At 36.3% G+C, this 25,841-nt stretch overlaps 1 protein-coding gene across 1 annotated transcript in view; it reads left to right on the top strand.

The window, feature by feature from the left end:
• Positions 1 to 1,306: 1,306 nt before the first annotated feature.
• LOC149933526 (nose resistant to fluoxetine protein 6-like) overlaps positions 1,307 to 25,841 on the top strand; it is a 144,877-nt gene continuing 120,342 nt past the window's right edge. The window contains exons 1-10 of the mRNA XM_090157320.1: positions 1,307 to 1,607; positions 7,599 to 7,834; positions 15,842 to 15,956; positions 19,432 to 19,519; positions 19,791 to 19,888; positions 19,969 to 20,145; positions 21,473 to 21,566; positions 21,642 to 21,731; positions 22,725 to 22,890; positions 25,544 to 25,623. Of these exons, the coding sequence (XP_090013446.1) occupies positions 1,307 to 1,607; positions 7,599 to 7,834; positions 15,842 to 15,956; positions 19,432 to 19,519; positions 19,791 to 19,888; positions 19,969 to 20,145; positions 21,473 to 21,566; positions 21,642 to 21,731; positions 22,725 to 22,890; positions 25,544 to 25,623 (1,445 nt within the window). The remainder of the gene's footprint in view (positions 1,608 to 7,598; positions 7,835 to 15,841; positions 15,957 to 19,431; positions 19,520 to 19,790; positions 19,889 to 19,968; positions 20,146 to 21,472; positions 21,567 to 21,641; positions 21,732 to 22,724; positions 22,891 to 25,543; positions 25,624 to 25,841) is intronic.

The raw sequence follows: 25,841 nt of genomic DNA, 5'->3' as shown, positions 1-25,841 counted from the left end.
GCACACATTAAAATTTCCTTTCATTACTATTAGTATTATTACTCTTATTATTTTTACCTCTCCGAGGGGACTTTGTACCCTAGGAGGGGTTATATAACCACCGTGTCTGTCTGTATGTCTGTGGGTGGGTCTGTCTGTCAGGCCTGCGAACGCGTTCGCCTTTTCGGGGCAAAATGTAATCACTGCGTACCCAGTTTCTTAGACTCAGGGAAAAGGTTTTTCCAAAAGCACCCTCTTTTTGTCATTGGGTGTAGTATAATTTTTTAATCGGCCGGGATTTGAACCCGAGCCCTCTTGCACGACAGGTGAGCGTTCTACCACAGATCTGATAAACAGACAGGCATTTATTTAAAAAATATAAAATTTACATACAAATTCACTTGAAAAGGAATGCTATTTACAATGTGTATTTACACTTCTACCTACCGCTACACTATAGTGACTATACATCTTCTTACTTTTATTATTATTACTATTGTAATTATTACTATTACTATTATTACTCTTATTATTAACACTCTTATTATTATTACTATTATTTTTTTCAGATTAAGTCTACCATCCCAACACGTAAACGATTATTTAAGTTAACTATACAAGTTAAATTGAAACTTTCACAAATCAAATAAATGAATTATGTTTAAACGTTTTCCTTTCTACAGAGATTTCATTCTTATTACAATTTTAAAATCTAAAATAAAAAAATTAAAAGTTAAATTTTAGTGCTTTTGATGACACACTGTACTTTTTAAAACATTCTTTCTGCATTAAAATAAAATCTTTAAATTAAAAAATGATCTTGAATTAGTTCTTAACTATCTTCAAGGCCATTTTTAATTTTTTCTCATTTAGCTTTTTATTCCATTTATTTTAATCGAAAATTGCCAAAAAATTTTCTATGTTGAAGTTAACTACTTGAAATTTCCAAAATCAAAATTAATTTAAAAAACGCGCTTCAATTTTACCACCATCGGCGATGTTAATTTAACGAACTCTTTATTTAATTCGCAGTTTCCTCGTAGCAGGGCCAGTTTGGCTATCGTAACAATTAATTGTTTTAAAATGTTTAATCGGTGGTGTCCTTGAAAATGAAGAGAAAGAGACTATTCTCGAGCTTGACATTTTCACTTAATATTCAGGGAAATAATATTCGACATTGAGTACGCAACCAATCAAAGCTCCGCGTTGAAAACATTCAAACGTAGCAAGAGCAAAAGGGGAGATTGGAACGAAGCCATAAAATAAGCGTCAGTAATATCTGACTTTAGTTAAACGTAAAAACCGCGTGACAGCTCGCACCCCGAAAATGTCTTTCGTGAAGAGAACGGTGTCGCTTTTAATTTTGATTGTTTATTGCGTGACGTTTAACAATGGTGAGAAACTCAGTCAGTTGACCCAGCCTAAAACGGAAGTGTCCGAAGAAGCCGCCTATCAAAAGCTACTAGACATTGAAAAAAATCTGAAAGAGACCATCGAAGCTGGCATAAAATGGGCAATGCCGATGGCCATCAGGCAAAATGGGGATATTGATTTGAGCGTCGACTGTATGTCCTCACTCATGAAGACTTTGTTCGCCATCAGAGATATGAAATTGTGGGCGTTTGAAAGTAAGACACTTCATTTTTGAAATTAAATCTAGACCAATTACACCACAAACAAATGAATCATATTTGTTGAATACAGTCAGGGCCGTGCTTAAGGGGGGGGGGGCGAGCCGGGCAGTGCCCCAGGGCCTCTAAAATTTTACCATAGGGATGTATATACCGGAGGGCCGCTACACTCACAAGGAGACGACCCGAGGTGTAACCCACCGATTTTGCTTAAACTCGGGGTATTAGTAGACCTTAACGTAACTTCAAAATTCCGAAAGGGAAAAGTTACGCTGGGCTTTCGTTTTGCCATGGCAACCGAAAAGGTTTTTGACAACACCAAATCCAGATTTAACATGGGAAAATCACATATTTCAATAAAAGTATATATAAATTGGGAAAATGTTTGTATTTTTGGGTAAGAGAGACTATTTTTGGTTGAATTGGTACGTCGTTGGGTAAAAGCGAGCGAGGTAGGGTAAATTGAGGTAAGTTCAAATATTTGTGAATAATTGCTAATTAAACTAACAAAATAAAAATTTATTTAGATCAATTCGACCAAATTGGTATAGTAAAGTTCGGTAAGTTACGACTAATTTAAGTAAATTTGTCTAAATTGGACAAAGACGATTAAATTGGGTAAATACTATTAAATTAAAAAATATTACTTTAGGTAAATGCGAGTTAAATACGATAAGATGAATAACTAAAAATATATAAATTGGGAACATTTTAGTATTTTTGGGTGAATTATTCTGTCGTTGGGTAAATGCGAGCGAGCTAGGGTAAATGCTCATAAATTGAGGTAAGTTGAAGTATTTGTGAATATATGAACAAAATATAACTTAATTCAGATATATTTGACTAAATTGTATCAATTTCAATAAATTGGGTGAACCGAAAAATTCAGTAAAATTTGGTAAATTTGAGTGAAATACGAGAAATATTCGACAATATAAGTATTAAAGGGTAAATTTTAATTAATTTGGTTTAAATAGTCTAAATTGGACAAAGTCGATTAATTTGGGTAAATACTGATAATTTAAGGTAAATGATAATATATTACGGAAAATATGAGTGAAATTCGGTAAGAGATAGTAAAGTTCGGTAAGTTACGACTAATTCTTAAGAAATCAGAATATATATGATTAACCGTTTCGTTGAATCCCACATTCAACACTCGCTGACGCAAACGATCAAACACATATTTATCGATTTAAGTCACACAGGCGTCTAAAGTCACGGTCACACGACAGTTGAAACTCAATATTGAACTATTTATTTATTGAGATCGTTCATCAGAATGCCCTTTACCCTTTATTACTCATATTGCTAAATTTTACTCGTATTTACCTCAAATTTACCAAAATTTATTGTATTTTTTGGCTTTACCCAATTTAGTCGAATTTATCTATATATCTTATATTTTTTTAATTTATTCACAACTACTTCTACTTACCTCCATTTATGAGCATTTACTCGCTCGCATTTACGCAGAAGAATTCACCCAATAATCTCTAACCGAAAAATACTAAAATGTTCCCAATTTATATATTTTTAGGTTTTCATCTTATCGTATTAAACTGGCATTTTCCTCAATAATTTTTTTAATTTATTAGTTTTTACCCAATTTAATCGACTTTGTCCAATTTAGATGAATTTACTCAAATTAGTCGTAACTTACCGAACTTTACTATCTCTTACTGAATTTAACTCGGATTTTCCGTGATATATTAACATTACCTTAAATTATCAGTATTTACCCAATTTAATCGACTTTGTCCAATACAGACGAATTAACTCAAATTAATTAAAATTTACACGTTATTACTTATATTGCCGAATATTTATCGTATTTAACACAAATATACCAAAATTTATTGGGTTTTTCGGGTTTACCCAATTTTTTTAAATTGGTCCAATTTAGTCGAATTTATCTAAATAAATTTCTATTTTTTTAGTTTAATTAGCAATTATTCACAAATATTTGAACTTACCTCAATTTACCCTACCTCGCTCGCTTTTATCCAACGACGTACCAAATCACCCAAAAATAGTCTCTCTTACCCAAAAATACAAAAATTTCCCAATTTACATATTTTTTTTAAATTTTAATTTTTTGAAATTTCTTGGGGGGGGGGGGGGGGACCTTTGAAATATGTGATATTCCCATGTTAAATCACATAGAGAAATTTGGGTTTGGTGTTGTCATAAACCTTTTCGGTTGCCATGGCGAAACGAAAGCCCAGCGTAAATTTTCCCTTTTGGGAACTTTGAAGTTACGTTAAGGTCTACTAATTCACCGAGTTTGAGCTAAGTCTGTGGGTTACACCTCGGGTCGTCTCCTCGTCAGTTTCGCCAACGCATTTCACCCGGGGCCGTGAGACCTCTAAGCACGGCCCTGAATACAGTGTCGGAATAACTAGCACTCGCGGCCCTAGGCGTGACCAATATGACCTGGCGCTACCTTACCTTTTCGAGAGTCACGGGCCCCTAGGCTTAAGCCTACTTAGCCTATTCGTTATTCCGCCACTGGCTGAATAGGGTTAAATGAACAAACGTCGTTTTGGATGACGCGGACGGGGAGGATCCAGCGCGGATCTTTGCTGTCAGGAAATGGACCAGACGTGATGAATGCATTCGGCTTATGGAAATGTACTTGGAAAAAATAGGTGCATACTTATATGAAGAGAACCTTTAATGGACTAGTAACATATGTAGATTATACCTTGGGGCTATTAGTAGGATTGAAACCTACGCAATTTTTATTATCGTAAGAAATATATTCTTTACGTCAAAGTTTAATTGTGCGATAAAGCGGATGATGGAAAAATACACAAGTGGTGTTATGCATCCTTTTGCTGGCAAAAAATCTGGGGTTTAGAATTCGTGGTTTGTTTGCCCGTGAGTTCGCACCGGACTTGGTAATTTTCCGATCTCTTAACTAAAGCAACTAGCTAGGGTGATCTATTTCAGTTATAAAAGCGCATTTTACGTACGCCAACAAAAACTGCTTTTTTTGTTCACTGAAACAAACAGCCGTTTGCTGCTATTAAAAGCGCTGCCTTGGAAAGTTGCCTTTCGGAGAATATTAGAACATTTCTTATTTATATTAAAATAACAGACCTGGGTTTTGTTCGGTTCAAATAGTCAAAGAATGCACGAAACGGTTCCTACCATAGCATTGCTATCACGGGGGAACGGAAAAGTAGATTCCAAAAAGAGATGTCGAGTTAGGTTAAATAAACAAGAAATAATTTACTAAACTTATTGAATAAATTTCTTTAACTGACTTGGTTATGAAAAGGTTCAATTTAATCAATATCTTATTAAGAAGTACAAAGAGATTGAAGCCGGAATTTAACAGTTGAAGGCCCTGGTCAAAAGTAATAATGATATTTAAATGCATATGGATATTTTTCAAGTGGATTTGTTTAAATGCATTTATCCATTTTATTGCGGGAGATTTTTTACCGGATTTGATTGTGTTCTTCGCTATCCCTGAAAATTACTTAGCTTGTAGATTAAAGCGTTATTATAATGTACCTTTATAATAAGGAAAAGAAAGCCGCCACTCCCATTCCTGTGAAGGAAACCTTCATCAAAATATATTTGAACCGCGAAAAAACCAAATTGTTTTCCACAAATGATTATCTTTAAATTGAGACTGTGACATTGCCTCGGGCTGGAAAGTCATTCAAAGGCCGATAAAAAAGACCCCCAATTCCAAAATGGAAACGTGATTTTTATTTTCCATTATGACACTAATGTATATCGCGATAGTTTCGGCAAATAATTATTTTGAACAACAGTCTATCGAGGGACGTAGTTAGAACTAGAGGTCGACGTTTGGATAAGAATTAATCACTTTATCTTTTTTATGCACAACCGACGATTATCCGAAAAATTAAATTATTTTTAGCATCTTAAATCCCTTTCTATCCGTGGATAATATCTATAAATAAACAGTTAACCGCAATTTTTATGTTTAATCGATATTTTAGCAGTTAATTTATCTGTTTTGCCCAGCTCAAGTTGGCAAGCCAAAATATACCTCTCCTCGGAAGAGTTTCTAATTTTCAGTGAATCGTATAGGGTCTCCGTGGTTCTGTGGTAGAACGCTCACCTGTCGTGCAGGAAGGCTCGGGTTCGAATTCCGCCCGATACTAACGCAAATTGAAAAAAAATTAAACTTTACCCAATGACAAAAAGGGGGTTTTTTGGAAAAAGCTTTTCCCTAATTCCAAGAAACTGCGAACGCAGTCATTACACTTTGCCCCGAAAATGCGTACAGACCCGGTGATTGTAAAACATAGTCCCCAGGCCCGGACTGGCTCCTTTGGGGGTCCTCGGCTAGGGATCGAAGAGGGGCCCCCTTACAGGGTGGTAAGGGTGTATGGAATAAAAATCTAAATGCTTATTTATAGGAAAACAAATAACGTTTAAAGTGTAATAGATAATAATAATAATCAGCTAGGCTAATACCAAAGGCACCACCTTAGGCCTAAGTCATCAAGCGACGTTTAAAGCCATTAATTCAGGTGGCCGTGCACATTAATTTGAAACACCAAACGCGTTTAAAGGACCTTAGGAAACATTTATTATAAGCAATTTGAGGCCCCCTTGAGCCGGGGGCCTTCGGTGATCGCTGACCAGTCCGGGCCTGATAGTCCCCTCGGAGAGGTAAAAATCGTACCCTAGTATAAAATAGGAAAACAGGCCAGTCTCGATATATTCAGTTCATTTGCCGCGGTGGATAGCTGGGCTTTTGGGCCCCCATAAACAACGCGACCCCCATTGAAGCGCATTTCGAGGGGTCGTACAATACGAAAAATCCCGTAACCTCACAGAAAAATGTAAAAGCCACGAAAAAATACGGCAATGATTTTGTATTTAAAAAAAAAAAAATCCGGGAATTATAACCAATCCACAAAAGTAAAACTTAAAAAATCTCGAAACAAATCCACAAATATAACGAAAATGCAAATCCGTTAATTTTTTAAAATCTACAAATCCAGGGAAAAATCTAAAAATCCCTTAAAAATACAAATTTAAGGATTTTTTATTGACAGCTGGATTTGCTTATTTGCATCTTCTGCTCTCCATATTCAGTCCTTTTGCGGAGTGTTGAAGTACTTATTTTATCAATTTTACTTGATAGACAGTAAGAAGTTAGACCCTTTAAATTCTTAATTTAGTCCTTCATAGGTCCTTAATTACTTCCATTTTTTATTTTTCAATATGACGCAATGTAATAACCATTTACATTGCCAGATTAAGCTGGTTTTCGCGTGGGGCAATAATTCATAGAGCTCGCGAACCAAAGGGGGGTTTCAACACGTAAAACTATACAAGTATTTCGGTATTTAAAATAGATGTATAATAAGTTTTTAGACGTTTCTTTTTCGGTACCTATAGTGTGACGCCTTATTCAAAATCCCCTATATTTGAAATCTGTAATCCAACTTTCAAAGATTTAATTGCCGTTAAATATTCCTGGTGATTGGAATTTCTTCGCATTATGATATTTTAAAGAAAATATTCAAAAAGGAAATTACGCAGTATTCAAATACTAATCTCGAAATTGGTCCATGTAATGTATTTTCTTTATTTAAGGGAATTAAATGGGTATTCAAAAGAACTCAATTTAAGGAACGTAACCTTTTTATACCTTAACCACAAGGACTGGAAAAAGTTTAGTCTTATGCTTCGTTCCTTTCCAATACCCCAAATGCTATAATGGAATGCATGGTGTGGGTTTCTATACTGAAGTATAAAATTAACGGGATAGGCTGTAAGATTTCGTGCTACACAGTAGGATTAGTTAGGAGGTTGGGATCGACGTGTTTCTTTTGAGAAAACTATAGTTATTAGAGTCTATTTTTGAAAGGCGAGACTTCGATGCGGCCTGTTGATCGGAATTTAGGGTACCCGAAGCAAAAGGTCTTTTCTTTCAACAAGATAAATATTCCTCCTAACATAATTTAATATAATTGTACTTTTCATTAGTGCTGGATGCCACTGGAAAACCCGGGGCTGGTATGCTCTCGGGAACAGCGAACCAGTTGGGATCGTATCACCAATGCCTCGGAGTGAAAATACCCGATAATAGCAACGGTAGACGTCCACCTCAAACTGGTCGCTACTGCATGATCATAATGTCACCTCCGCTGCCACCCAAACCTAAAAAGTTAAAACTCTTTCAGACGGTCTTCAGAAACATTAACGCGACCTTTAAAACCGAGGTAAGGAAACGTATTTTATTATTAATCCGTTAGAACAATAATACTAGTTGTAACAATTGTTACAATGAAATTAAAGTTGTGCTGGCAACTGCATAGTCTATTAGGGGTACGCTTAAGTCGTCCCAATACATATTGTTATTGGACTTCCAATTACCCTTATCCTACGTATTTCGATCAGAGCCTCGTCATTACGTCCTAGATAAAAAAAGATAATAAAATATTTAAATGAAAATTCTTTGTGAATTATATAAGTAAATGAAAAAATACACTAATGTGGGGTAGCGGAGTGATTAGCACTTTCGCCTCGCAACAAGAGGAGCCATGTTGGATTCCAACTTGTGGCAGTGGTTGAAAATTCGGAATCACTCCTTCTGCGTTTAGTTTGCAAGTTCTCTCCTCGCTGGTTAAAGGGGTTTCACCTGAGTTCTTCGGTTTTCCCTCTCCATAAAAACTTGTGTAGGTTATCGGTAATAGTTAGTGCAGGGAGCTGTTAACTAACCAAAATGGGAGTCTTACTTTAGGCACCAATTAGTCTCAATGTAGGATCAAGGATTTTGAAGTATTATCCCAGGTAGCAAAAACACGTGTTAAACACGAGTAATATGATAGTGCGGTACACGTGTGGAGTTCACGTGGGGAAAACGACGAGCTTGTCACCCTCAAACACGTGTTTCCGCACGATTTTATAACGTTTTTCGCATGTGTGCATACACCGACCGTCCACTTGTGCATAAACCAACCGTCCACGTGTATATTCATCAATCGCTACGTGTGTAAATACATACCATGCACGTGCTTACACACCCATTTTTACGTGTTTAAACACGAATCGTTCACGTGATCATATACTGATCGTCCACGTGTTTTAACACCGGTTATTTACGTTTAGGGCACCATTCAATACACGTGTTCGAACACATAATTTGTTCCGGTATAACACCTTTAATTGTACGTGTTCAAACACCGTAGTAACATTAAACGAACATCTAACTTCCATTCTTTAACCCTAGTAATTCTCCTACATCCATAAATGAAATATTGCATTATTGTTAATTAAAAACACCCACAACTCTTTCATTTTCCAACTTTTTAACATACCCGCCTAAAATTAAATTTTAGATACGATTAATAAATTTTATGTCCAATATTATTTATAAACTTCCGATTAAAACAATATTTTCAAAATTTTTTAATGAAGTTAATTTTTCAATAAAAAAGCAATATGAACAAAAGTCAAAATTTTTAGGCCAGAGTTTCCAAAAGTAGACCGGTTACGCCCTTTTGGGGCTCATCAGTGCTGTGTAGGAACTCTTGCTATCTTTGGAAATCTGCCGATATCAGTATAACTAATAAACAATCAGAGTGCCCTATAAGTGAGCAGTCCATTGCAACTTATAGTGAAATTCTTCACCAATGATTGCATGGCGGGCCCTATTCAACAGACATCTTTTACGCTCGGGCTTCCGTTGAATTCTAACGTTAAGATATTTATATCAAAGGTCAAAAATTTTAGGCCAGAGATTCCTACAGTAGACAAGAACAGGACGTACGACGGTCAGAATACACACAATCCTTCTAATGTGTTAGGTTTGTTTGAGCTATTCACAGCAGCCTGCAACGCCAGTATCACAACCAAAATATATCCACGGTCACACATATATACATATTTACACTTATTTGTTACTTCTAATCATACTTTGAAAGCATCGAAGATTCCTTCGATCAGTATCACTGTTATATTTTACTTCTGATCACACTTATTTGTTACTACTAGTCAACCGTTGAGTGTCACACTTATTTCTTCTGGTTATACGACGAACCGATTTCGTGTAATTTAACATAAAAAAACACCTTCAGGCCACGTGTAAATTAACACCAAAAAACCATCGTGAGTTAAAAACCTTTAAGACACCAGGAGATCACGTGTTAAATTACACGAACTGATTTTCGTGTAATTGAACTTTTAAAAAACACCTTCAGGGCACGTGTAAATTCACACCAAAAAACCATCGTGAGTTAAAAACCTTTAAGACACCAGGAGATCACGTGTGAAATTACACGAACTGATTTTCGTGTAATTGAACTTTTAAAAAACACCTTCAGGGCACGTGTAAATTCACACCAAAAAACCATCGTGAGTTAAAAACCTTTAAGACACCAGGAGATCACGTGTGAAATTACACGAACTGATTTTCGTGTAATTGAACTTTTAAAAAACACCTTCAGGGCACGTGTAAATTCACACCAAAAATCATCGTGAGTTAAAAACCTTTAAGACACCAGGAGATCACGTGTTAAATTACACGAACTGATTTTCGTGTAATTGAACTTTTAAAAAACACCTTCAGGGCACGTGTAAATTCACACCAAAAAGCATCGTGAGTTAAAAACCTTTAAGACACCAGGAGATCACGTGTTAAATTACACGAACTGTGTTTCGTGAGCTATTAATCCTAAATTCCACGTTTTCTACACGTGTGTAATTTTCAAACACGTATTATCCACGAAAAATACGAAAATTCCACCATAAATACACGTGTTTTTGCTACTTGGGATGTAAGCATAAAAAACTGAGACCCGAATTTTGGGTCCTTAATAAAAACTATTTTAGTCTCACTAAAGAGTTTTATTATTATATATTAAAATGAAACTCATTTTAATATCATTTGGGACTTGAAAGAAGCTTAATTGAGAGTTGATTATGGGTTACAATATTATTTTAAAATAAGAGTTATTTAAAACTTCACTTTAGTATCATATGGGGAGACTAATTTTTAGGGACTTGAGAGAGGCCTAATTGAGAGTTGATTATGGGTTACAATATTAGATAAAAATAAGAGTCCTTCAAGGCTTCACTTTAATCTCATATTTAAAGACTCATTTTTTGTGTAACTTGAAAGAGACTTAATTGAGAGTTTACTATGGGTTAGAATTTTAGATAAAAATGAGTCATTTAAGACTTCACTTAAGTCTCATATGGGGAGATTCATTTCTGGGGACTTGAAAGATACATAATTGAGAGTTGCTTAGAGGTTACAATTTGAAGTTAAAATAAAAGTATTTTCTAAATTTAATGTTATACTTTCGACTGGATCCTCTTATCTAGCTCTCTTTGTTGTGTTATCTAAAATAAGTTTCGCTTACGTGCGGCGCATTTTATATAAAAATATGTAAATTTGTCCAAACAATACACCAAATATTTTATATGATCTACTGTACTATTTTTTTAAATTATACTTTTAAAATTATTGTAGTAAAGTCCAAAAATGGAACTCATCATGAGTTCAACTATAATGACCCCTTAAGATGAATATTAAACAGGTAATGGATTGCAACTTGAATCTTAAAGCTTGGTTACAAAATGGCCACACGGGATTGGCTGGCTATATTTGGTTAAGCTAAACTTACTTGAAACCCTCTCATACTTAGAATTAAAATTTTTGTAATAAAATAACAGTTTAAAAATTTTTAAGTCAATTTACTAAATAATAAACTTGTAATTTTTAAAATAGGATATTTCATTTCAAGTAAAATTAATTATAATTATGAGTGTGTAAAACAACTGAACTGGGTCCAAAATAGCAATCAAGCGTGGCAGCTGAACAAAGTAGTCATTTTTGATTCAGTATCTGAGTAGCCAGCTAGAGGGTCATTATAAAATTTGTTATTTAAAATATAATTTGGTTTTTTCAAAGGCGCCCGAGCGTAAAAGCTACCTGCTGTATAGCGACCGCCATGCAATCATTGGCGAAGAATTTCACTATAGATTTCAGTGGACTGCTCACATACAGGGCACCTGGATGTAAATTAGTTTTACTGATATCGGCAGATTTCCATTTATACCTAGAGTTCCTACACAGAACTGATAAGCCTTAAAAGAACGAATCGGGTCTGCTGTTGGAATCTCTGGCTGAAATTTTGACTTTTTATATAGCTCAAATGTTTTTCCTTCTAGTATGTCTGAAAAATTTCCAAAAATCTTATGTAGCTGATTCAAACCTCAAAAGACTAGTTTAGATCGAGTTTCCTAAAAATCGCGTAAAATACGTCTAAAAAGAGTTTCCTACAAATCGTAAAACACAGGTCTAAATTGAGTCTCCTAGAAAAAAATATGGGCTTAAAAGGAATCTCCAACAATTCCCAGAAAGCGAATATTAATTAAGTGTCTTTTAAATCGCAAAAATTAAGTCTTAATTGGGTCTCCCACAAATTTAAAAATATGGGCTTAAACCAAATATCCTAGAAATCTCAGAAATAGTGGTTAAATCAAGTCTCTAACAAATCGCAAGAAACAAGTCTAAATTAGGTCTTATGAAAATAAATTGAAACGAGTCTCAAAGCAGGACCTTAAATAGAGCTATAAACGAGTCTTCTTTAAAGCTAGCTTAAAGTAACCCGAGTAAAACTTGATTGTATCTACTTTTAAGTCTATTTTTAGTCTGAGTTTTGGACTGTGGGAGACTTATTCGGGATTTATTAGGCGCTTTTAATAGGTCTTTTTTAAGGTTTTATTTTCGAACCATAATTTTGGTAAGGGTTGGCTCGCGTGGCGTGAAGGGCTTGCCACCACCCTCCTACGCATTGTAACCCGGCCACCTGTTTAAGGCCTTATAAGTCGTTAGATGACTTGGGCCTAAGATGGTGCCTTGGGTATTAGCCTATTTGTGGATATTATCAGGAAAATATATAGCTATACACTTGGAATGTCTAAGGAAGATTTTTACGGCCGTGATGAAGCTCGTAGAAATGGGCGTGTCTTAAAGCGGGAAAACTCACGAGAAAAACTCTGGCGCCTCGCTACCCTCATTCGACGAAAACTCGTCATTAAGCCTAGTCATGGTTATTATATTAAGCTTACCTGATTATCTCTTTTATAACCATACAAATACCTGAAATTAGGTATCACTACACTTCTTTCGCGAAGAACATTATAATTACTTTAAAATATTTAGTACGATAACAAATTGAAGTTTTTAAATCCATTGTTTTATAAGCCTATTTTGAGCGGAAAGATCGCCTATTTGTTACCATGACGACGCATTCTTTTCACGTCAGACCTCGAGCCAATAAATTTGAAATTTCGTGTTACGTCTTACACTTGACGTAAAGTAATTAATAATAATAAAGAATTACTCGAACCCATAGGTCTCCGAGAATTAAATAAAGACGCGAAACTCGGACCAAAGATCTTCGAGTCGGCTGTAAAATAGTTTATTACGCACCCCACTTTCACCCCCCTTTGTATATATTAGGTTAATTAGCTTCTAAATAGTGTAAAATTTAATTGTGTATTTTTCTTGTATTTTCAATTTTTGATTTTTTGAATGAAGTTGTATTTAACAGTGTAGTTGTAATTGATTTACTGTAACTTTTAACGTGTAAATGTATTTCGTAATTTGGTTAGTTTCATTGTATTGTGCTCATGTATATATTCAACTAATTTGTCAGTTTGAAATTATTTCCAACATGTTATTTTAAAAAGGATAAAGTATTGTCAAATATAGCTTCAAGGCCGCAGCATAGCGCCACAAAGCCCAAGAATTTTGGCAAATGATTAGTTGAGAAGGGATTTCTTGAAAAGTTTCCAGAATGTACGTTTTTCCAAGGATCCAATATGTTAGAAGGATAGGTAGCCCTCCGGCCAGCCCGTGTTTTCAAAACGCCGGCAGCGCCATCGATATTAAGAGAGCCTCTAAACGTGGGACGTCTTGTTTCTATTCCCTCAAGGACAAATTTTAGAGGCGCTTCCTCCATGTTTTGTCCTTGACGGAATCTAAAGACGGATTCTCTATCGCGCATGACCCACCGACGGCGCTGCCATTTTTAGTCCCTCGCCTCATATCCTTCTAACATAAAGGATCCTTGGTTTTTCTAGAAACCCGGGATAACCCGTGACGTAGAGGATTTCCCGAGCAAGGGAAGGGTCGCCGCAGGGACCAGAACAGAAAAGATCAGAATCAGATCAAGTTTAGTGCGGGCAAAATAGAGACCATTTTTTATAGTTAGCTCTCTCCACAAAGAGAACCATGTTTAAAATTTCGAATTGTATCGCGAAGTATTGCAAATTAATAGTTACTTTGAATAAATTTGTTATTGTTAGTTAAAAGTCATCGTGTCTTTAATCATTTAATTATATTCACAGTTTAGTTAAGAAAAATAAAATCCCCCCCCCGTACCTCGAAACCGTCGTCGGGATTCTTCATCGGCCACGAATCAAAGAGTAAATTAAAATAGCAGAAATTTCCCTCTGTATACCGGTTTCGCAATTTTTGGAGCTCATCAGTATCGTGCGCCTAAGGGGCTGTTACTAGCTACTATATAACTAAGGTGGATGTCACTTATTACGTTATCACTATGGTGAATGTTTCTAGGTACAATGTCCTTAAGAGGGTGTCACTAGGTACGATAGTTTTAAAGGAAGAAGTAATTAAGTACGTATGAAGGGCTTTCCACTACCCTCATTAGCTACCTGATTTAATGGCTTTAAAAGTCACTCGATGAGTTTGGCCAAAGGTGGTGTCTTGGGTATTAGCCAAGCCAATTATTACAATCAATAGCAAGGGGAGTACCCGAGGTGTTTATTGCCGATTTTGTTCAAAGTCGGGTGTAATGTAGACCTATATAAGATATGAAATCTTCCAAAAGGAAGCGTTGCACTACCCATTCGATTTGCCATGGCAATCGAAAATGTTTTTACCCACTTAAAACAAAAAAATCTCAATTTAAAAAAGCATGGGTTTTTCTCGGTTAAAAAAAATTGACACTCACGAAATTTGGACCACATTTAGGTAAATTTCATCAAGTTTGGGTAAATTGGAACAATTTTTGGGTAAAATAAGGAAAAAATCTTATTTTTGTTTTAAGTCGTCAAAAACATTTTCGGTTGCCATGGCAAATCGAATGGGTAGTGCGACGTCTCCTTTTGGGAAATTTCATATCTCATATAGTTATACATTACGGCCGGCTTTGAACAAAATTGGCAATAAACACCTCAGGTACTCTCCTTATAAGTTGGATATCACCATAGTTCTTTTTATAAAATAACCTTGGCCATCTTGTTGAAATGTTGCCTCCCCGCTTCAGCTGTGGATCCGTTTTCTCTCCCCCACTAAAGAGTTTATGAACTCATTCTTAGGCATTGGCTGAACTATTCCAGGGCAACATTTCAACAAGTTGGGCCAGCGTAAAGACATTTTATAAAATCAACTATTACGATGTCAAGAAGGGGTATGTCACTATTTAGGGAAAAGGATTAGGCACTATGTCCCTAAGGTAATGTCACTCAGTACGATATCAGGGGATGCCACTAAGGCAGGTACGATAACCTGAAAAGAAAAACTGCAATACTAAGAGGAACATTTTTACACACTGGAATTGATGCACGTCGTAACCGAAAAAACTCGAATATTTTCACATTTTTGTCTTCGCGAAACTCACTGTACTATTGTATGTCTTCTTGGGCATCAATATGAGGAAAAAGTATCAAAGACAACCCACTGTTTTCAACAAGAACGGTACCATTAGGTAATCCAAGAATGTATTACTATATGTTGAGACGATGCGAGGGCATCATGGTTGAATCCCCCCCCGCGGCACAAGTGGGGGGAAGGAAAACGTCACCAGGGTACCAGGGAACGCTTCAATCACGTCAAAAGACGTCAGTTGTAGGGAACCAATGAGATACCGGGCTAGTTTGATTGGGGGGGGGGGTTTAAGCAACTCTATAATTTGTCTCAACATGCATATTCTCACAAGTCACAAGGCTGACTTAGCCCATCCCCCAATTAAATGTAAAACCTGAATCTGCCAATAAAAAATTGATTTGATCTGAAATAAATAAATACATTGTTATGGATACTTTGAATAGTACCTTAATTAGCAAAATTATCAAAATATTGATTTAAGTGCTGATATTTAGTTTTAATGTTAATCACCATTTATGGGATTCCAAATTACTTAACTAACCGATATTGTTATCTTAATTTATTGGTAATTAACATGTTACAGGTGATGCAAGAACTGAACAAGTACTTGTTTGCTGCGTATGCGTCTGGAGTGAAATACGGAGTATGTATCCCATCAGGATGCACGCTGGAGGATTTTTCCCTAATGATTGATTTCGGTAAGAATTAATGTTTCAGCAATGAACAAAGTTAATCATGAATTCCGCTCGTCGTAATTATTTAACCAGTGGTTCCGAAACTGTGTACCATCGAATATCGTTGTTCCACTAAATATTTTCAGGGTTTCTACATAATTATTTCAAAAATAATAACGTGTTTTAAACCTGTGAACACAATAGTATTAATATTCTTATATTTTGATGTGAGCTTGCGCGTATTGAGTTTAGTCTAAATATTTTTTCGTGAGTCCGTTAGTATCAATATTTTTATAAAACTGGAATTAAGTCCAGTCTCGTTTACACAATGGATTAATATCAGTGGCGTAAGACGACCCACCGCAGACCCCTAAATTCCTATCAATGTGTATCCTATCTTTACCCCTGCCACTGATCTACATATAGTACGGTCGTTCTACGCGGTTAAATGTGTGATTAGCTGCATAAATTATTTCATGTCGTCCATGCCTAAGCCACCCACTAACCCGCCAACGCTTCCAAGATGCGACATTAGAGTGTGGAATCCGCCCAATCGAAAAACCAAATTTGGAAACTCTTCTGGTTTTGTGTTAATAACTTCAATTGCTTTTATCCATAAACACTGGTCAAATGCTACAATTGGCACTACAATTTCAAGTCTGCGAGCCTCGCTAACAATAAATTTAAAGTGCTGTAAAGACAGCTAAAGACGTCGGGTAACAGGTTTAGTTTCATAATTGGCCAAAACTTTGTAGTACAGATTCCTCCATGGTCGCCTAAGACTCTTTTCTCCAAATATTCTGACAACCCGGCGGTGGTTTTTTTAGCTTTGGTGATATCCAAAGCAAGTCAATGGGGTTGCTTTGTAGGCTCTTAAATATAATTTCATATTACGGCGTTGCACGCTAACATCGGGACACTTGCTTAAGATGAAATATCAACAGCTTGATTATCTTTTCATCTTATTATTTCTTAATAGTGGACAGATTCAATTTCGGAGGCGGATGGCTAATAAGCATTCTCTTTTAGAAGCAATTGTAGTGTCAGTTTGGATACGTTTAGCCGCTGTTTCTATAAAACGAAATTTCTCTTTATCACAGTGTTCAATTTTTTTTCTCTCCCATGAGTAATTGTATTAAGCGTGTTAAAAATGTAAAAAGCGTTTTCCTCCTTTATGTTAATATTAAATAGTGTATAAATAGTGTATAAATTTCATTTCATTGTATAGTTTAAGTTTAACTTTTAGTGTGTGTAAATCTAATTGTATATATTCCCTTTCCTATTTTCGTGGTATGTATTTTATTTAACCACTGTATTGTATATTTGGGAAAAACCCTCCTTGGATGTCGTTGGCAAGTTTCGTAAATTCCTATCTCCACGGGCCCTGCCAATCAACTTATGATAAGTGCGGGGAAATAGAGCACTGGGGAATCTGGCCACATCATCGCCAAAAACTTTCCAACGGCAGAAGGGGAGGGATAAATTTTCCATATAACTGACCGGACCTCGAGAGAGGCTAGTCAGTCTGTCAGAACATAAAGAAGCTCGCCTAAACTAGCGAGAAAATCAGCCTCTGCCGGATGCAGAATTTAGAAGTTTCCAAATGAAACAAAACTTAAAATAAATTTAGTAACCATATTAAGGCTTCAATAAAACTCAGTAAGAAGCTATGATTCATTGTATTTTTTCCTAGTTCTAGTACCGTCCGTAATAATCCCGTAGTTATCTGGGAACTGTTTCAGTCCGGTTCTCAGACTAAATTGTAGCTCTCCCCAGAACCGCCTTAAATAAAGGAATCTTTAAGAAGCGTTTTCTTCAAAGCGTACCCTTTTTGGTGGAAATAATAATGTTCTCACCGAAGTAGCCCTCTAATGTATTTAGGGAATATGGTCCATAGGGCTCAGAACCCTAATTTGATTAAGAAGAATAGGCTCTTTATTTTCTTTTAAAAATGGAGAATTTGTCGATTCCACTAATAAAGAAATAAAAGGTGTAATTAGTGCTCCGCAGATCCGGCCAGAAGCCGGAGCCGGCTCCGCGTATAGTTTGGATTTTTTGTGGCTTCGGGTTGTCAAGTGATTACACAGCACTCGTTCTTCGTTAAGTTTGCAAGTTTCCTCCAAACTGGTAAAAAAGAAATTCCCCCAGTTCTTCGGTATCTCCTTTACATGAAAGATTGACGATGATAGTGCGTGTAGGGAGCTGTTGACTCACGTGGCATGAAGTTTTTTCCAACACCCTCCTACGAAATAAAACCCGACCACCTGAAATAAATCGCTTATGCGTTTAGTGGTGTGTTGGGTTTAAGCTTAGTTTAAAGAGTAGTATCAACGTAACCCTTGCTTTTCGCCATAGATTAAAAAAATGCCCGTTAAATGTCGGCTACGGTCAAAGTTACGAACTGATATTACTCCATTATTATTTTTATTATTACCATTTATCGTACGCGTGAGAAGGGATGTAATGCTATGCTATTAATTAAGCAACATCGTTAGAAGTAAATTTGTTAACTGAATGTTTTAGACGGACGGAAAAAGCTGTTGTTAGATTTGGACGGAATATCGATAGTGGGGTGTGGGGGGGGGGGCTATGACGATAATATTTTTGAGATAATATTGTTGAAGAAGAATTAAACTCCTTCACCGAATTTAAGTTCAATTTACTCTCGCCAGACATCCTATATAGCTACGCTAAGGAAGTACGAAACACTACGCTAGAGCAATGGTAAAATCACGTAGCCCCCTTTTATCCCCTTTGCTACGCCAGCGCCTCAGTGGCATGGAATAATAACATTTCTTTCCCAAAACAGACAGTGTTTCTGGTTAGTTTACACGCATTCCACTAGATGGCCCCACGAGAAGGGTGTACGGCCTCCCAAAAAAATTGCATATCTCCCTTAGCGTAGCTATATCGGATCTCTGTTGTCGCTAGTCTAAATGTTTATAGATCTGTTTATGGGATCTGATAATTAAACCGTAAGCAGTTTTCCACTCGATATAAAGATAGGTTTTCAAAGGCCCTTGAACATAGAAAAAAAGGTTGGCTTTTCGCGGTAGCCGAAATTAGTCGATGGGAATTTCAAAAGGCCACAGAAGCGCACCAGCAGAAGCTAAGATTATTTATTATGTCTTTGGAAACGCTGTTGATAGCTATAGCTCTAGATCTGATTTCGAAAAATCCTGGAGCCGGAGCTAAATTGGCTGGACCCCGAGCCGGTTGGGAGCCGTAGCACTAGATCTAAAACAATGTGTTGGCGTCGACGTTCACTTTCTTGTCTTTTTTGCCCTTTTGAAAAACAACTCTTATTTGTGGCACCACTTTTATCCCAACCGGTAAGGACCACATAAAGGGTAGCTGGCATGTTCAGACTCTGTAAATTTACATTTCCATAAACGGTTTTATTGGTACGCCTATTATTTGTCGAGCGTGGAATTACAGTCAGATTCAGGTGTCAAGTTTTAATATTTTGCACGCGTATTTATTTTTGTAATTTTTTCAGCTGCAACAAAGCTAAAAACGAACATCATCGTAGATGGATGCGAAGTGCCTGAGCCCCTTCATGTGAACTTTTTACAGAAGATCGTTTTGTAAGTGAATAAGTTTTATTTCGCTTCTAATTTATTTGAAATGGAAAATTTATACTATCATCGAGATATGGTTATTTCACTAAATACAATGGTTTGCTTAAAACATTTTACACACATCTGTAAGCTTCGGCACTCATATCTTCAGATTTAAAATTTGGCCAAACTGTTGAACTTTCAAATTCAAAAAGGGGAAATCCTTTTGGATCTTGGCGTGAAACAGTCTATAAACAAATAATTAGAGGAAATATAACTTGTAAATTACTCGTTGCAGAGCTATATTTTTGTCAATCATTTTGGTGTGCGTGGTGGCAACTGTAATATGTGAATTCCAAGCACACTGTTCTGACGAAGAAAAAAAAGACGTTAAAAGTTAGACTTTCGTTAATAAATTTACAGAATATTGCTATTCTTCACGTTAATAAAAATAAATATTGTATTTTCATTTTTAGAGACCTACATGCAACGCTTTCTGGAATCGTTTTCGATAGTTACAAATTTCCGAAAATTAATGAACACTAAACCGGCTGAGAAACGTTCCTTCGACTGCATGAACGGCATTAGATACTTATCCATGACTTGGGTAGTCCTGGGACACGGTTATGCCCTTATCAACAAAAACTTTATCCGTAAGTTCACCAAAATATACCTCTCCTAGGAAGAGTTTGCCCTTCGGCGTATTAACTACTGGACACGGCACTTAACGATATTTCGCAATATTCAGACCGTCCACCTAAAAGCTTGAACCCGGTCCTATCCCAAATAAATATTACAAATGTTATTGCTTTAAACAAATTTCAAATATCAATAGAACAAAAAAAACCAACTTTAGTACAAAAATGTTATTAAATTAACAAAGTAACAAAAATTAGAAATATTAAATATAAAATTAACATTTATTAGAACGCTCACGAAACGTAAAATTTATACGTGCGAGAAACTATTTTAAAGACAACAAGTTTGCAAGCCAAAATATACCTCTCCCGGGAAGAATCGTCCCTAGTGGTATTAATTTCTCGAGATGATCCTTAAAGATATATCTCCGCAATTCAGAGTTATTTACTAAAAACGTTATCCCGGTTCAATCCCGCCCGGTATAAATTTTTAATTATAATTAAAATAATTGAGACGAAACAACTGAGTTTAATTTATTCAGAATATTATATATTAAGTAGTTACAACAGTGAGTTAGACGTACTAAAACAATGCACAATTGAATTTACCCCTATTTACAGTACAAGTTTATCAGTTAAATATAAAACGAAGCAAATTTTAATGAAAGAAATATCTACAGAGGGTATTTGTATTTTTCTCGCTTACGAAATACTTGCCGCATCTTTAACGCTCATGTTATTTCAACACTCGCCCACGATGAAGATACCGTAGAATAGCTATATTCGACATCTGGTAGTGGACGCGTCGTAGACTTCCTGTTGACGTTGTGACGCAAATTGATAATAAGACGTATACCGTGAACATTTGGTGGAAACCCGGCCATTTGGACGTTGATACGTTTACCGTAACCCTCAGCACTAGGGCTTCTAACGATGATCTGAATAAGGCAATCTGATTACTATTTATCATATAAGATATATCGCCGATAAAAAACCTGAATTAACTGGCTACCTGTTCCTTTTTTAATCTGACCTGCGGCAATCTAGTTTTGTTATCTCGTTTCGGTAACCGACGAGGCCACAGATATAGAAAGCAGTTATTTTCTCTGATAAGCGCGTAGATATCTGTCTATATGATGTCTACTTTCCGACATCTAGTTGAATTTTTTTTATTCTTTTAAATTTTTGTATAGCAGCCAAAAAAAAATGGCTTAGTTCCAAAAATTTGAACCGGGCACCATATATCCTCGGTACGCCTACGCTCGATAAATGTAGTCTGTGTAAATTTGTGGATGGTGCGTGTCTTCTTTATCCCGTTTTTATGCGCATTGTTCTTTATCAGGGGAACCGATTAATGTACTGACCATGAGGAAGGATTTCTTCTTCTCTGCCATTGCGGGGGCCTTCATGTCCTTGGAATCATTTTTCTTTATTACGTAAGATCATTGCAGTCACTCACTTTATCCGAATAACCGGTTCTTAAAATTTTAATTTTTGAAACTATTTTTCAGGGGCACTTTAATAGCGTACCAGCTCGTCACGACCTTTGACCAGAACAGAACGTTCAATCCTATTATCGCCTTTCTGCGCAGGTTATGGAGGTAAGATAAACGTGAGGTTGAATTAAGCACTTCATTTATCGATGTATATATATTCGAAGTCAAAGTTTTCCCTAGCAGTGTTCCCAAATCAAATTAGTTTGGGCATTTTGGGCCAATTGGTTTTGGTAGAATTAAAGAGGGTTCCGTACCCAATAAGGACCTATATGCCCAACATAAACAAAAAATTAGAGACGTTTAACAGCGAGTGCTCGTAAGTAAGGCGCCACTTACCAGAGCTACCTATTCTTTTGGCACATTTATCTGCGGTTGGTACTAATATCGGTAGAGGTGACTTGGTTAAGGTTTTTCATAAGGCCCTCTTAATAGACAGATTAAGCCATCTCCCGAAAATAGTGGGCTGGCGAAGTGGTTAGCGCTTTCGTATCGTAGCAAGAGATGCCGGGTTTGATCCCAACTTGTGGCACTGACAATTGTGAGTGAAAACTCGGAACTCCTTCTTTTGCGTTGAGTTTGCAAGTTCTCTCCCCACTCGTTAAAGTGTTCTTCGGTTTCCCCTTTCCATAAAAACTTGTAGAGGTTAACGGTAATAGTAAGTGTAGGGAGCTGTTGGTTCGCTTGGCATGAAGGGCTTGCCACCACCCTCCTACGCATTGTAGCTTAAATGCCATTAATGGCTCTAAAAGTCACTTGATGACTTAGGCCTACTTAAGGTGGTGCCTTGGGTATTAGCCTAGCTGATTATTATTATTATTTTAACGTGTAGGGGGAATTTGTAGGATTGTGTGTACAGCCTGCACCCTCTACACGTTTTCTGAACATTTTCTGGCGCTGACCAAAGAACCGACTTTGGGAAAATGAAGCGGATGACGTGCGAAAACTAAGTTAGCAGGGTCAAAAGTTCGCGACTGCAACTAGAAAGAAAGAAAAGAATTACAAAAGTTCTTTTTGTTTTTAATAATGCCCATAAATTCTTTATTTGAGTTTCTTAAATATTGATTGGAATTATTTTTTAATATTGCACATAAATTTTAGGTTTCTCCCAATGATGCTTGTTACGACCGGAATTGTTTTTCTGCTTCCACTGGTGGGCACCGGACCAGACTACAAAGGAATGGTTGGAGATCAAGTCGATATGTGTATGAAGCATTCGTGGTGGAACTTCGTTTTCATCAATAATTGGTTGCCAATGAACCAACAGGTAAAAACGGTGCTTTCTGGGATTAATTGACGCATAAGGATATTTCGGTTTCGTAGAAATTTCCTTCGCTGGCGGAAAATCGTTTGCTAAGGGAGCTCTATCGAGAAAGATAGGCGTAACAACATCTGCGCATGCGCGAAAAAACAGGACCCACTTGTTTCTACGTAAATTACGCCACCAGTTAATCTACTTTCAAATTGGACACAAAAATTAGTTCGAAAATTAAACGCCAGGCGTCTCTCATTTCTGAATTTATTCTGTGCCCCATTTTTCACGCTTGCGCAGATATAGCATTGCGTTTTCTCACCGCTAGAGTGCCATTAGCCCAGGTTTCCGGGTTTTTGCTAAACTGGAAGATCCCTATGCGTTAATTTTTCCAAGGTGCTCTTTTATTACAATAATGTTGCTAGAACTAAATTATGAGGAAATAAAATTCTCCAAAAGATTTAAACTTTTATATCAGAAAATGGTGATTATTCATCTTATGATGTCATAAGAGCTGCGGCAAGACAAGAAATAAAGTTCACCAAACTTATAAGGGTCCTCATCCAAGTTAATCGAAACCATTACATTTCGGAATCCATTCTTAGAAATTACCCCAATAAACACTGGTGAATCTAAAGTATTCGAAAACAAATATCACACACAAACGGAGAGAGATAAAAAGTCTCGCGAAATTCTCCTACAGATTGAACCACCCTCTGGATTCTGATCACAAATTTAATTCAAAGGTTCTTAAAAGATCGGGCCGAATTTCAGACAGCTCTTCTGTTTGCGTCAAATGACTCGGATGCAGCTTTCCGCTTTCCGCCCCACCCTCCAAATTCAAACGATGAGTTTGGGGTACTCAAGGACAACTCCGCTAGTAGCCGCCAACCTCAGAAGAAAGGGATATCTTTCAGTCTAGGTTCTAGACCTACGCTGATACGTCGTGTCAGAAGTATATAAGATCCCCTTTTCGGGGAGGTGTGAAAGCTCCAGTTCCAGCCAACTTAAAAATCTCGAACAACAGAAGCTCAATAGGCCTTTCTATAAAATAAGCTTCGCTCATTCGTCACGAAATACGTAGAAGTTCAGTTCAGTTTATGCTTAAAAGCAGGGTGCCTCGTCGAATTTACTCTTACGTCCGGGGCTTTTCGTAGTAAAACGTCACCGATACGTCACCCGTAACGCAGGAGCAACATCAAAACAAGAAGGCCAATGCTACTTTATAGAAAGGGCGATTGCTGTAAATCTAAAATTTCATAAAAAAAACCCTTTACCAAAGCGCTCCCTATAGTGTAAATACGAAAATATATGAACATGAGAAAGCTTATGGAAAGCAATGATAATTAAGATACAATTAAACCGGACAGAGCGACTACTATGCTCTAATAAATTTTATCCTGGTTTTTTAATTTTATCCACAAACCAATGGAACAGAATCGAACAAAACCGGTCGCAAGCACAAGTGTGACTCCCTTTCAATACGCGTGCTCTTATTTCCATATTTTGTATTTTTATCGATAACATTTAAACTCTGTTTAAAGTTGAATATATCTAACTTGATGAACCCCTGCTTGTACGGTTTGAGAGATAATTGTACATTGACGTAACAATGCTGTACCCTCAAACGAAGCTTTGCAAAAACCAAGATAGCTGTGGGCTAGATAATATTAAGCGTTACCCGAATTCAACTAGCTATGTGTGCCCACTAGATCATGGTTTCATTAGAGCGACGAGAATGTTTCTAAGAACAATTATTATTTGCTAATAGTATCTAGTTGACAACAGTAACAATCAAACAAACCGGAATACGATCTGAAACACGTACAGCTAATTTTAATGTATCCATATTTTTTTTAATACTTTGATAGCCATTTTTCAACGTAAATGTTTTGTGAAAGTGTTGTTGAAAACTAGGTTGCAAGCAATCTTAGAAAGTTCACAAGAATGTCCTACAAAGCAAAAAAGTATTATTTTGAGGGCGCGGAATTTAAATCCTAACTCGATTTTTTATTTTTCTCGCTAGCAAAACGCTGGTTTTTATACTATTTCAAAAATAATGCACAGCGTTCAGATTATTACGACATTGCATTTTTAATAATTCAATCATAATTATTTGGACACCCTATAACAAAGAAACCTGCCCGTCGTGCAAAGCACAAAATGCCGTTTTCATTTAAGACCCTTGGAACGCTTTTGTGATATTTAAATTACTTCTGAGAAGATCAAACTTCACGTTTCTTACAGAAAAGTAACACTTAATGTTGTTCTTTTTCCATATAAATATCACTACAAAATGTACATCATATTTCCGGCAAAAAATTAGTTAAACGTTTATTTTACGTGTTTTTTGATATTGGAGTTTTATAAACAACGAATGCTAAAATGCGATATGCTTTGTAAACGGTAAATTAATTAAAATTTAAAATTTAGCTTCCTTTATGTCGCTCGAACGAAACTAGATAAAAGACACGTTTTTGCGACCGCTACTAGAAGGCGCTATAAAGTTGAAAAAATGTAGTTCAATTTGACAAAGGACCTTAAATTGGAAACCGTTTAGTATCGAATGTAATTTTTTTACTTAATTGTTTTTCGAATCTAAACGATTTGGTTTTTTTGGCGAAGAAAATTGTCGACTCGTTTTGAATTTGAACTTCTTTTATTTCAGTGTCTGGGACATTTTTGGTATCTGGCAGTCGACATGCAGTGTTTCGTCATCGCACTTATCTACTTCTTTCTTCTATTCAAGTAATTTCATTTTTAATTCTTAAGGGACCCTACAAGGCTCCATGACGATAAGACCAGTAACCACAGAGTACTTCTGGATTCAATATTAATTTTCATTAACTAATCGATCGTTAGGTCAAGAATAAAAAAAATTATCGTGAAGAAAGATAACACGCTAAATTGGTTTGGAAATGGCTTCTTCAAATTTGGTTTTCTATTTCCAATCAAGCTTCTTTGAT

Source organism: Leiobunum rupestre, chromosome 8, assembly GCF_980474605.1.
Source record: "Leiobunum rupestre chromosome 8, qqLeiRupe1.1.hap1, whole genome shotgun sequence".
NCBI lineage: Eukaryota > Metazoa > Arthropoda > Arachnida > Opiliones > Sclerosomatidae > Leiobunum > Leiobunum rupestre.
Note: the sequence above shows the minus strand (reverse complement) of the source record. Positions and strands in the feature narration are given on the sequence as shown.